The sequence below is a fragment of the Hemiscyllium ocellatum genome, chromosome 4 (assembly GCF_020745735.1).
Source record: "Hemiscyllium ocellatum isolate sHemOce1 chromosome 4, sHemOce1.pat.X.cur, whole genome shotgun sequence".
In the NCBI taxonomy this organism is placed as follows: Eukaryota; Metazoa; Chordata; class Chondrichthyes; order Orectolobiformes; family Hemiscylliidae; genus Hemiscyllium; species Hemiscyllium ocellatum.
The window spans coordinates 23,200,287-23,214,716 of NC_083404.1; the positions used below are offsets into that span (position 1 = coordinate 23,200,287).

General features: G+C 42.4%; 1 protein-coding gene across 1 annotated transcript in view; it reads right to left on the minus strand.

Moving 5' to 3' along the window:
- The window catches only part of csmd3b (CUB and Sushi multiple domains 3b), a 1,941,594-nt gene that overhangs the window by 321,061 nt on the left and 1,606,103 nt on the right, over window positions 1-14,430 (minus strand). The window contains exon 24 of the mRNA XM_060823982.1: window positions 1,094-1,285. Within this exon, the coding sequence (XP_060679965.1) occupies window positions 1,094-1,285 (192 nt within the window). The remainder of the gene's footprint in view (window positions 1-1,093; window positions 1,286-14,430) is intronic.

Here is a 14,430-nt window from a genome sequence, read left to right on the forward strand (position 1 = left end):
GTAATTAAACATTAAGCACAGACAAGAATAAATGTAAGGAAGAGACTTACACTTAAAATTATCTTACTCAATAAAATCCTAAACTCGCAATCTCTGTTTCCAACTGAACTCAGTGATTGTTACTAAATTAAATATAATTTTATTTTGTACTTCAAACTTCATTGAAATAAACACTTCTGATGGATTGTTTTATTATTCCCTGTCCTAATGTCCCAGATGATAATTGATTTGATTTGCTTGATTAAATATTGCAACTCTGATGTATTTCCACAGTCCATTCAAGCAATATTTCACAGCTATACACACCCTTTTTTAAAAATGGTGATATAAATAACTTGCTTTTTAAAAAATTTTGCAGTGAGTTGTATTTTGGATGCAGCAAAACTAAGCACACTTTTCTAATTCTCCTTACTGATACTGAACACAAACAAAATTAATTATTGACTTTCTTCTATATTGCTCTAATAACATTAATCTTAGCAACACACTTTTCTTTCAGTGTAATTTTCTTTTTGCATCACTCATTTTATCCGTACACATTTTCTGATGGAATTGTCCTGTGCAGCTCATGTCAATTGATGGTTAGAGGTCCACACTGAGAGAATCCTGCAATAAGGCTGAGACAGATCAAGCAATTTTTTAATGCACTTAATTGTCAGAGGCAGAACACCATCATTCTCAAGACTAGGTTAAATTCCTGAGCTTGATTGCATACGATGAATAGCTTAACTTCTCCATTATCCAAATGCATAAAGCTCAGTGCTGAAAATAATAATTGCTTAATATTGGTAACACTTTAAAATTTCCATTAAAATTGACAGCAGAAATATGTCTATGTACACAATTTGATTCCTATCTTCAATACTTTCTTTTTAAACTTGCATGTGGGATATTTCAGACAGAAACATATATACTGGGACACATCTCTCTATAACTCCTGAAAACATACAAAATTAGTCTTGTCACACCTATTCATCATAGAGTGGTAGCTTTTCGCCAAATATTCAGCACTTCATATATTATCCTTAAAATGTTCATAGGACTTTGAAAGTGGCACTAGCTCAATATAATCAGGTGTGTATGTGTGACTTACCAATGCATGATGGAAGGGGGTAATCCCAGGCTCTTCTTTCCCCGGTCATACATTTCAGTGTACTGCTTCCATGTAGAGTATAGCCTGGATTACAACCATAAGAAATCGTGCTGCCAGCAAAATGGCCCTGGTCGCTGATTTTGTATCCAAACTGAGGCACACCAGGATCTTCACAATGAGACAGCTCAAAACCTGTGACAGGGGGCACAGAACAAACTGAGCTCACTGAACCATGATGCATCTAATCTTGACAGCATGAATGGAAACGTCAGTACATGTAATATCAAAGTCAGAGATGAGCTACTCAAGAAGAAAACCAAATTTATCCCCTTGACAAAAAAAATTATGTCAGAATAAATTTTCGAATTATCAAGCAAACTCTATAACCAAGCTGGTACCACAGTATTTATGAAGTAGCACATGACAGTGTATAATTTCATTAAACAGTGCTCAGATACTGTTTGTTCTTTTAACTCATCCACTTATCTCCCAACATTTCTTTGACTCAACACATTTTGAACTAAAAATAACAGATGTCTCCATGTGAAAATCGACTTTGAGAATATTAAATTATTTAGTTTTCTCCATGAATATGTGACTTCTGCTCATATTTTTTGTCCCAAATTTAATGGTAATTTGTGATAATGTATTTAATCAGTGAGTGCATCATGCCCGAGTCTTATTTTGATCCTGTTTTAAAACACTGCTATTTGCCAGCACAATTTATTATAATACAATTCAGCAGCAGAACCATGCCAAAATGTCTGTGTGTGTGTATGGAATTAGGGGTTATTTGTAGCTCTATAACAGTCAAAGTAAGGAATCTGACCCATGAGCTTTCCTTTCTAAGTGGCTGAGTTATCCATTGAGTAGCAGATTTTTGCACGAAACATCTCATGTGTACTGTCTTATCATAGAGACATCAAGCTGTCTGACTGAAAGAGGAGACTGAACTCAAAGCTGTCCAAAGTAAATAGGCTGGTGTCGAAGAGTTTGCTTATACAGCTACTCAGTCAGTCATAGTTAAATCTGGACTTAAGGTGAGACTGAAATTATGTGGTTTCAAGTGGTCCATCCCCAGCATGCTCCTGGCAAACATACAAGATGGATGACCTCAAAGCTAGATTCGCCTTCCAAAGAGAATTGAGAGACTGCTGTTTAATAGAGAAATGGCTCACTCCTGCTTCACCCTGACTATGTCTTACGTCACAAGGGTTTCTCACTTCACTAAATTGACTGCGTGGTGTCCTCGGGCAAGGTAAGGGGTGGCAGGGTCTGCCTCCTAATCAACACATCCTGGTGCTCAGATGTGGTGACCATGGTGGGTTACTGTTCCCCAAACTTAGAATATCTTAGAGTGAAGTGCCATCTCTATTACCTGCCTCATGAGTTCACCTCTGCTATTCTGATAGCAGTCGACATACCACCCCATGTGGAAATGAAGAGTGCACCTAATGAAGTATCCAATGCTACAAACAGTCTTGAGATGGAAGATCCTGAGTCCTTAAACAACTAGGAGAAAATCAGGACTGCAGATGCTGGAGATTGGAGACAGAGAGTGTGGTGCTGGAAAACCACAGCTGGTCAGGCAGCATCCGAGGAGCAGGAAGTCGATGTTTCGGGCATAACGTTTGAATTCCTGATGAAGGGTTTGTGCCCGAAAGGTCGACTCTCCTGCTCCTTGGATGCTGCTTTTCCAGCACCACATTCTTCGACTATCCTGAGGTCTTGTTCATCATAGCCAGTGACTTCAATCAAGCCAACCTTAAGAACGTGCTACCAAAATACCAGCAACATGTTTGGGTGGCACGGTGGCTCAGTGGTTAGCGCTGCTGCCTCACAGCACCAGGGACCCGGGTTCGATTCCAGCCACAATTGGAATGTGGAGTTTATACATTCTTCCCGTGTCTATGTGGGTTTCCTCCAGGTACTCTGGTTTTCTCCCATAATCCAAAGATGTGCAGGTTGAGCGAACTGCCCATGCTAAACTGCCCATAGTGTGCAGGGTAGGTGCATTAGTCAGGGTAAATATAGGGTAGGGGAATGGGTCTGGATGGGTTACTCTTCAGAGGATCAGTGTGGACTTGTTGGTCCGAAGGCCTATTTCCACACTGTAGGGATTCTAATCCTAGATGTCGCCTGCCCTACCAGATTTCCAAACATCCCTGACCATTGCTATACAAGTGAAGATGCCTACCGTTCCATTCCGTGTCCGCATTTTGGAAAATCAGATTTCTTTCTCCCGGCAGACAAGCAAAAATTGATTTGCGAGGACTAAGTACATAAAGTAATTCAGTTTTGGTCTGAGGCATTGGAATGGCTTCCACGGGACTGCTTAGAGTTGGCGGACTGGTCCATATTCAAAAACCTAGTGATCAACATAAATGAGTATGCACTACCATTCCAGACTTCATTAGTTAGTGTGTAGAAGTCTGCGAGCTGAAGAAATTAATTTGCATGTGGCCAAACTGGAAACCATGGATACACTGGGAGGTACATTCCCTACTGAAGTCCAGGTCTGAGGCGTTCAAGTTGGGCGACCCTGACCAACACAAAAAATCCAGGTATGACCTTTGCAAGGTCATCAGAGATGCCAAAAGGCAATTGGAAACTAAACGCGAGACCCAGACTAATCACATGGCCACCTGTCAATTGTAGCAAGGCTTACATGACATAAAGGGGTACAAAACGGTCTAGCAGAATTGCAGGCAACAATACATCCAGACTTGATCAGCTCAATGCATTCTACACTCGCAGTATAGGTCAGTGAAATGTTGCCACCTGTCCCTACAGCTTCAGATGGACCCGTGCTCTCGGTCACCACTGCAGACATTAGATTGACCTTTTTGAGCGTGAGCCCATGGAAAATGACTGGTCTGGATGGAGACCCCAGTCATGCACTCACATCCTGTGTGGACCAGCTGGCAGGAGTGTTCATTGGCATCTCTAACCTCTCCTTACTTTGATCTGAAATCCCCACCTGCTTCAAGAAGAACACCATCAAGCCTGTGCCAAAGAAAAGTCATTGCAGCGTACCTCAGTGATCACCACCCAGTGGCTCTGACCTCCACAATTATGAAGTGTTTTGGGAGGTTAGTCATTACTCACATTAACTCCAGCTTCGCAGGTTGCCTTGATCTTTTGCAATTTGCCTACTGGCCCAACAGGTCCACAACAGACGCCATCTTGCTGGTCCTACACTCATCCCTAGAACATCTGGATAACAAGGATACTACTTATTGACTACAGCTCTGCCTTCAACACCATAGTTACAAACAAAACCATCTCCAAACTCTGACACCTGAATCTCTGTTGGCCTCCTTTGTAACTGAATCCTTGACTTCCTGGCCCATAGAGTGAAATCCATAAGAATAGGTGACAACATCTCCTTCATGAGAATCTTACCATAGGTTCCCATAGAGCTGCATACTCAGCACTCTACTTATACACACACACGACTATGTAGTCAAATTCCACTTCATCTCCATTTTCAAGTTTGCTGATGACACTATTCCTTTAGGTCAGATCTCAAATAACAATGAAAAAGAATACGGAAGGAATTTGTTGCTTATTTTTGTATGGTGTAAAGGCGAGAATCTCTCCATCAAAGCCAGCAAAACAAAGGAGCTGATCAAAGAGTTCAGGAAGTGGAGTGGAGAGCTGCATCAAGTGGTGCTGAGGTGGTGATGGTCAAAAGCATTAATTTCCTGGGAATGATGATCACCAATAATTTGCCCTAGTCCACCCAGGGCGACACAATAATCAAGAATGCACAATAACCTCTCTACTTCCTAAGTAGGCCAAGAAAATTCGGCATACCCGTAAAAACTCTTATCAATTTTTATAGATGCATTTATAAAATGCACTTCCCAGGATCTCAAGAATTCACAGAGAATCAGGAACAGAGCCCAGTCCATCACGCAATCCAGCCTTCCATCCATTGACTCCATATATATTTCCCACAGCCTCAGGAAAGTAACCAACATAATCCTGGACTCCTCCCACCCCAGTTATACTCTTTTCCACCCTCTGCTGTCAGGCAGAAAATACGGAAGTTTGAATACATGTGCAAATATATTTAAGAATAGCGTAGTCCCTGCTGTTATCAGACTTTTAAATGGGTCTCTCAAATGTTAATTCTGATCTCTCTTTCTGTAGCTCCTCTGTGGCTGTAACACTGTATTCTGCACTCTGTTCTGTATCCCTGATGTACTTTGCCTGATATGACCTGCCTTTAGAGCAGGCAAAACAATGTTTTACACTGTATCTCAGTACTTGTGACAAGATTAAATAAAATCAAGTCAAATCATAACATTCTCAAGATGTGTTTATTGACTATTACATGAACATTTTTGAGTCCATATAGGATTACTTGCACAGAGTTTTTTTGCTCATTCTTTCGGTCAACTATTTCTCCGTGAATATTTCTCTTAGTTTTATATCAAAAGATTAGGGGTTTAAGTCCCACTCCAGAACATGAGCACAAATTCACCAAGTTAGTAAGGGAGTGCTGTATTGTCAGAGATGTGATTGTTCAGACAAGATGTTAGCTTGAATGGGTTAAAGATATGAAAACAGAGGGGAAGAGTGATTAAAGCTGCACTGGAAAGGATTGGAGATATAAGTACAATATTGGAAAAGAATACAGATCAAAAAACAGAGTTGGTGAGGACAAAAGATATAATGACAGTTCAAAATAGGCGAAGATGCAAAATCTGTGTTGAAGAAGACTGAAGGTAAAAATATTGTGGGAAAGATCTGAGATAAAAATATTGAAGAGGCAATGAAGACACAAAAAAAGGAAGGAGAGAAGATAGAAATTCTCTGTTGGAATGAACTTAAGAGATAAAAACAACATTGGAAATGAGAAGTGGCATAAACAGCTTTGAAAAAGAAAATGCAAACATGTAACCAGTGAGACAGGGCTGAAGAAATAAACAAAACATTACAGAAGTGGAGAAGATGTAATATCTGCATTGGACAGAACAGAAGACATCGAAAACAGTGGCAAGAATTCAAGATATTTAAATTGTGTTTGAGACGACTGAGATAGAAAAATAACACTGGGAAAGAAAAATAACACTGGGAAAGAACAAAAGTATAAAACGTTAAAGAAAAGAAGATACATTCTATGTTGGAAAGGATGGAGATTCTGATAATATGATGGAAGAGAAATTATAAATGCAGCATTAGAGTCAATTGAAGATATAAAATGTGAGCAAGGATTGAAGATATTAAAAAAATGTAAGAGATGGGTCAAATACTTACAATCGGTTCACAACAAAATCAACAGAGATGTCACCTTGGTGATTGATTAGCAGTACTGCAGTTTTATTTTTGGTAAACAGGCAAACTCAGAACTAGAAATCTGTGATTTATTGTCACTTTATTCGTTTGATAAACTAAATAAACTATTTAACCTATAGAATTGAAGTAATTGATTGAACAACAGTTTTAACCAATTAAAATTCTTCAGAGAAACATGGCAGACAGGTAAAGAGAAGCAGAGTGACACAGGAAGGAACAGCAAGCTTAATAGAAATACCACACCTATAAATAAGACCCATGCCAAAAACAATGGTGAAAAGTGTAGAGTCAAAAGCATTTGATCTGCCTGTGTGAAACCTTCATAACGTGATTGATGAATAGATGTAAATGGATATGATTACATAGCTATTACAGTGATGTGGAAGCATAGAGATCAATGTTAGGAAATTAATATCCAGGGTCCATAAAAATAACTAGAATGGAAAATAGGGATGAGTGGACCTGATAATAAAGGATATCATAATGAGAATAACACGGAAACATTTTAGTTCATAAGATCAGGAAGTAGAATCAATATGGATGGAATTTAGGAACAACAAGATTCTGAAAATGATAATGTGCATCACCACAGATCACCCATCAGTGATTAAACCATTGAAGCGAACATTGAGCAAGGTCTTGCAACTTTGATGAAAAGCAATGTAATAATTACTGCAGACTTGAATTTTATAGAACTGGAGAAAACAAACTGGCAAAAGTCACCTGGATGTTGAGTTTGTAGAAAATGTTTGCAAGAGCTTCCAGAATAATATTTTTTATTCATTTATGGAATATGAACATCACTGACTGGGACAGCATTTATTGTCCATCCTTAACTGCTGTGATGGTGAGGAGCTGCCTTCTTGAATAGCTGCAGTCTATTTGATGTATGTGCAGAGCTATTGCGCATTTTTTTCCCCCAATGACAGTGAAGGAATAGTGCTGTAGATGCAAGTGAGAGTAACGTGAGACTTTGAAGTGAATTTGCAGATGTGGTATTCACATGTATTTGCTGCCCTATTTCTTCCAGTTGATTAGTCATGAGTTTTAAAGGTGCTGTCGAAGGAACATTGGTGATTTTTTGCAGTAAATGTTGTGGATGGTGTATAGTGCTGTCACTACACATTGGTGGAGGAAGGAGTAAATGATTAAGGTTTTAGGTTGAGCATGGATCAAGTGGGTTGCTTTGGTCTGGAATCATTTGAGCTTCTTGAGCTGTCCATACACAGCCAATGGAGAATATTCCATCACAAGTCAAATTTGTGCCTTGCAGATGGTTAGGGTTTGGGTTAGGTTTACAGATTTTGAGGACACAGGAGTTGAGCTACTTTCTACAAAGATTCCTAACTTCCGCCCTTCTCTTGTCATCACAATATTTATACAGCCGACCCAGTTCAATTTCTGGTCAGTGGTAATCCCCAGGAAGTTGATGGTGGGAGAATCAGTGATTTTGATGCACTTGAATATCGAAGGATGATAGCCGGCTTCTCTTTTGCTGAGGATGGTCATTACATAGAACATAGAACATAGAACAATACAGTGCAGAACAGGCTCTTCGGCCCTCAATGTTGCGCTGACCTGTGAACTATTCTCAGCTCGTTCCCCTACGCTATCCCAAAATCATCCATGTGCTTATCTAAGGATTGTTTAAATCTCCCTAATGTGGCTGAGTTGACTACATTAGCAGGTAGGGCATTCCACACCCTTACCACTCTCTGCATAAAGAACTTGCCTCTGACATCTGTCTTAAATCTATCACCCCTCAACTTGTAGTTATATATTTATAGTTATACCTGATACATGTGTGGTACGAATGGTACTTAACAAACCAAAAAGGAATATACCAATTCATATTGCATATTATGTAATGAGGCATGATTAATTACCAATCTTTATCAGCAAATAATCCTCTGGAGAAAGAAAAAAATAATTTTAATACAACTGAATTCCATATTAAGTTTGAGAGAGACTTACTCAAATCTAAAACAGGAATCCTAAAGTTAAACAAAACCAATAAAAGGGGTATGAGTAGAGATCCAGCTAATGTTACTTTGGGTAAAGAAATTAAAAATAATGCAAAATAAACCATAGAAAACATTCGAAGATATATATCGTCACAATAGACCCACTAGGTATGCCATCTTCCTCGCCCTATGCTCATCTCTGCAACAGCTGGATAACAAAGACACCTATGTCAGACTTCTATTGATTGACATATGCTTCAGCACCATAATTCCAATAAAACTCACCTCCAAACTCCAAGATCTAGGATGCTGCTCCCTGCTACGCAACTGGGTCCTCTACTTCTTGACCTCCAGACTCCAATTAGTAAGGATAGATGACAGTAAGGATAGACCACAATAACTCGTCCATAATAAACATAAGCACTGGTGCCCTCAAGGCTGCATACTCAGCGTCTTACTATAAACCTCACACATTCATGACAATGTGGTTAAATTCAGCTCTAATTTTGCTGAAGACCACCATAGTGAGTTGAGTCAAGCAATGACAAAGAGCACAGATAGGAGATAAACAGCTTAATGGCGTAGAGTAAATACAACAATCTTTCCCCCAATGTCAGCAAAATGAAGGAGCTGGTCGTTGACTTCAGGAATTGGAGTGGAGGGACATGCCCTTGTCTGTGTCAATGATGCCGAGGTGAAGGTGGTGGAGACCTTCAGGTTCCTAGAAGCAAATACCACCAATGACCTTTCGTTGTCAATCGACATCAACATCATAGCCAAGAAAGCACACCAATGCCTCTACTTCCTCAGAAGACTAAAGAAATTTGGCATATCCACAATGACAGATACCAATTTTTATAGATATCCATAGAAAACAATCTATTCAGATGTATCACAGATTGGTATGACAAACTCGTTGCCCAAGAAATTACAAAGATTTGTGAACACAGCTCAGTCCATCACATAAACTAGCCCTCCTTCCATTGACTCCATCTACAATGCCTCGGGAAAGCAGTCAACATAATCAAAGACTCCTCCCACTCCAGTTATACTCTCTTTCACTGGCCAGAAAATACAAAAGCTGGACAACTCATACCAACAGGTAGTTTCTTCCCTGCTGTCATCAGTTTCATGAACAAACTTGCCATATATTAGAAATGATCCTTCTCTGTGCCTTCTCTGCAGCCATGCATTCTGATCTATTACCCTGATATACTTATGTAATGGATGATTTACCTGGTTAGCATGCAATACAACACTTTTCACTGTATCTCAGTACATGTGGCAATAATAAATTAAATCAAATCAAAAATTCTAATAAATAATTGAAGTAAGCATTATTCCCTTTGAGGCAGGGACAGAAGAAGTATCATGGGAATAAAGAAATGGCAGACACATTGAATAAATATTCGAACAAGTCTTCCTCAAGGATCAGTAAGTAAAAAATGAGGTCTGCAGATGCTGGAGATCACAGCTGCAAATGTGTTGCTGGTCAAAGCACAGCAGGTTAGGCAGCATCTCAGGAATAGAGAATTCGACGTTTCGAGCATAAGCCCTTCATCAGGGGGCTTATGCTCGAAACGTCGAATTCTCTATTCCTGAGATGCTGCCTAACCTGCTGTGCTTTGACCAGCAACACATTTGCAGCTTCCTCAAGGATCAGTCTGGGGCCATAAATATATGCAATTTATATTAGTGACTTAGACAAAGACACACAGTAATATATCAAACGTTGCAGATGATACAAGGCTAAATGGCAATATTATCTCTGAGGAGCATGCACTTCTATGTGAAGTTTTGATTTCCATATTGAAGAACATATTTGCATTCAAGATATACAGTAAATGTCAAAAAGTTCTTCTTGCAATAAGGGCGATCTCTTATCATGAGACAATGAGTAAATTAGACTCATTCTCTCTGGAGTTTGGTTAAATGAGTTCAGCTTTCATTCTTTTGTTCAATGTTCTGAAAAGGTCTGACAGGGGAAATCCTGAAAGATTGTATCGCCTAGCTGGGGAATCTAGAATACAGGGACACAATTTCACAAGAGATCGACATTTCAGACTGGGAAATATTTGATCTCTGAAAGAGTTGCAAATCTTTCATATCATTTACCCTAAAGGGTTGTACATAGTTTATTGCAAATGAAATTTGAAAAGGAGATTATCAGATTCTTAGTCTCTCAGGGAATCAAAGCTTAAGGCAGCTGGAATTTCAATTCTGAGTCAGAGACTCAGCTGTCAGTTCAGTTCTGGGTCCTGACCCTGCACAATGCATTCCAGACACACACACACTAAAATTTTTAAAGTGCTAATGAATGGCAGGTAGCAGTCTCACATTCCAATTGTGGATGTGAAGTTGGCAGCAGAAGATAGAGGGGCAATGGCAAATCTTCCAACACACAGTGACTGACAGGCCAAAGATAGAAACTGATGATTCATCATGGAGAAAGCTAGGGCGCTTCTACCTGGCATTCTCTGAAAAAAAGCTGTTTCTTTTAAGCTTAAGTCACCATGGTTGGGAGGCCAGATCCTGGAGGGCAATCCCTCCACAGGACAGACCATGGTCACTACTGTGCCCCAGCAGCCACCTGAGATCAAGAGGAGGATGGCCCCTCAAGTTACCCATCGTAGTCCATTCTGAGCCAAACACACTGACCTAGATGTGACCCAGGCTGATATGCAATGCCAACATTGTTGACTGAAAATCCCAGTCAACACAGGAACAGGGCTTTCATATATCCTGTAATTATCAAAATTTGTCCTGAATTGACTACCCAATAGGAAGCAACGTGCAGCTGATCTAACCCTGAGTCATCTTAACTGAAAATGGCTCAGGTCAGGATTGTGTCTGATGTACTAATTCAGAAGGTTAATGGAATGCTATCTTTTAGTAGGCAAGGAATTGAATGTGAAAAGCTAGGCCTCAATTAAGTAAGGCATTGGTGAAAACATGTTTGAGATGGTATATAATTTGAATCTCCTTATTTAAGGTAAAGTGCAAATGCATTTGCTGCAAATGTGTTGCTGGTCAAAGCACAGCAGGTTAGGCAGCATCTCAGGAATAGAGAATTCGACGTTTCGAGCATAAGCCCTTCATCAGGAATAAGAGAGAGAGAGTCAAGCAGGCTGAGATAAAAGGTAGGGAGGAGGGACTAGGGGGAGGGGCGATGGAGGTGGGATAGGTGGAAGGAGGTCAAGGTGAGGGTGATAGGCCGGAGTGGGGTGGGGGCGGAGAGGTCAGGAAGAGGATTGCAGGTTAGGAGGGCGGTGCTGAGTTGAGGGAACCGACTGAGACAAGGTGGGGGGAGGGGAAATGAGGAAGCTGGAGAAATCTGAATTCATACCTTGTGGTTGGAGGGTTCCCAGGCGGAAGATGAGGCGCTCCTCCTCCAGCCGTCGTGTAGTTGTGTTCTGCCGGTGGAGGAGTCCAAGGACCTGCATGTCCTCGGTGGAGTGGGAGGGGGAGTTAAAGTGTTGAGCCACGGGGTGATTGGGTTGGTTGGTTCGGGCGGCCCAGAGGTGTTCTCTGAAGCGTTCCGCAAGTAAGCGGCCTGTCTCACCAATATAGAGGAGGCCACATCGGGTGCAGCGGATGCAATAGATGATGTGTGTGGAGGTACAGGTGAACTTGTGGCGGATATGGAAGGATCCCTTGGGGCCTTGGAGGGATTTTGCCGGAGTGGGGTCCGCCACCTCCAAACGGAAAATATCCGCCGCCATTTCCGCCACCTCCAAACGGAAAACACCCACGCCCTCCACCTCCTCCAGGATTTTCGCTTCCCCGGTCCCCAACGCCTTATTTTCACTATGGACATCCAGTCCCTGTACACCTCCATCCCCCATCACGAAGGACTCAAAGCCCTCCGCTTCTTCCTTTCCCGCCGCACTAACCAGTACCCTTCCACTGACACCCTCCTTCGACTGACTGAACTGGTCCTCACCCTGAATAACTTCTCTTTTCAATCCTCCCACTTCCTCCAAACTAAAGGAGTTGCCATGGGCACCCGCATGGGCCCCAGCTATGCCTGCCTCTTCGTAGGATATGTGGAACAGTCCATCTTCCGCAACTACACTGGCACCACCCCCCACCTTTTCCTCCGCTACATCGATGACTGTATCGGCGCTGCCTCGTGCTCCCACGAGGAGGTTGAACAGTTCATCAACTTTACTAACACCTTCCATCCCGACCTGAAATTCACCTGGACTGTCTCAGACTCCTCCCTCCCCTTCCTAGACCTTTCCATTTCTATCTCGGGCGACCGACTCAACACAGACATCTATTATAAACCGACTGACTCCCACAGCTACCTGGACTACACCTCCTCCCACCCTGCCCCCTGTAAAAACGCCATCCCATATTCCCAATTCCTTCGTCTCCGCCGCATCTGCTCCCAGGAGGACCAATTCCAACACCGCACAACCCAGATGGCCTCCTTCTTCAAGGACCGCAGATTCCCCCCAGACGTGATCGACGATGCCCTCCACCGCATCTCCTCCACTTCCCGCTCCTCCGCCCTTGAGCCCCGCTCCTCCAACCGCCACCAAGACAGAACCCCACTGGTTCTCACCTACCACCCCACCAACCTGCGCATACAACGTATTATCCGCCGCCATTTCCGCCACCTCCAAACGGACCCCACCACCAAGGATATATTTCCCTCCCCTCCCCTATCAGCGTTCCGCAAGGACCACTCCCTTCGTGACTCCCTTGTCAGATCCACACCCCCCACCAACCCAACCTCCACCCCCGGCACCTTCCCCTGCAACCGCAGGAAATGTAAAACTTGCGCCCACACCTCCACACTCACTTCCCTCCAAGGCCCCAAGGGATCCTTCCATATCCGCCACAAGTTCACCTGTACCTCCACACACATCATCTATTGCATCCGCTGCACCCGATGTGGCCTCCTCTATATTGGTGAGACAGGCCGCTTACTTGCGGAACGCTTCAGAGAACACCTCTGGGCCGCCCGAACCAACCAACCCAATCACCCCGTGGCTCAACACTTTAACTCCCCCTCCCACTCCACCGAGGACATGCAGGTCCTTGGACTCCTCCACCGGCAGAACACAACTACACGACGGCTGGAGGAGGAGCGCCTCATCTTCCGCCTGGGAACCCTCCAACCACAAGGTATGAATTCAGATTTCTCCAGCTTCCTCATTTCCCCGCCCCCCACCGTGTCTCAGTCGGTTCCCTCAACTCAGCACCGCCCTCCTAACCTGCAATCCTCTTCCTGACCTCTCCGCCCCCACCCCACTCCGGCCTATCACCCTCACCTTGACCTCCTTCCACCTATCCCACCTCCATCACCCCTCCCCCTAGTCCCTCCTCCCTACCTTTTATCTCAGCCTGCTTGGCTCTCTCTCTCTTATTCCTGATGAAGGGCTTATGCTCGAAACGTCGAATTCTCTATTCCTGAGATGCTGCCTAACCTGCTGTGCTTTGACCAGCAACACATTTGCAGCTGTGATCTCCAGCATCTGCAGACCTCATTTTTTACTTGCAAATGCATTTGCGACAGTTCAGAGGTTTAGTCAACTGATGTCTGGAATGAAAGGCTTGAAAATCAGGGCCGAAATATTACAGCCTGTATATTCCAATGGCCAGAGTATTGTTTTAACAGTGCAGACTGGAGTTACTTGTCGAGTCTCTACCAAATTGTGAAGATGATGCAGACTTCATGCAGATTGTCCAGGAATTATTCCCCTGCATCCTGAACCTTCTGAAATATACCTCTTAACATTGAAATGATCAGAGCATTCCAATTTTAAGTTAATAGCTAACTCAGAAAACTTAAGCAATCCAAAATCCAGTCTGGTTCCTAATCTTCCATTTTAGCACACACAATCCCAGTTACATTGTTTCTGATCCTTTATACCACTGACAACAAACAACCAGTGCTTCCCACTAACCTTTCACACATCATTAAGAGGACTCTCATTCTGCCTGAATCAGCAACTTAGAATAGCTGATTTAAAATTGTCATATCAGTATTCAGGAAGCCATAAAAAAAAACTATGTTACCACAGTTGTAAAACTAGCCTGTATTTAGAAAACATG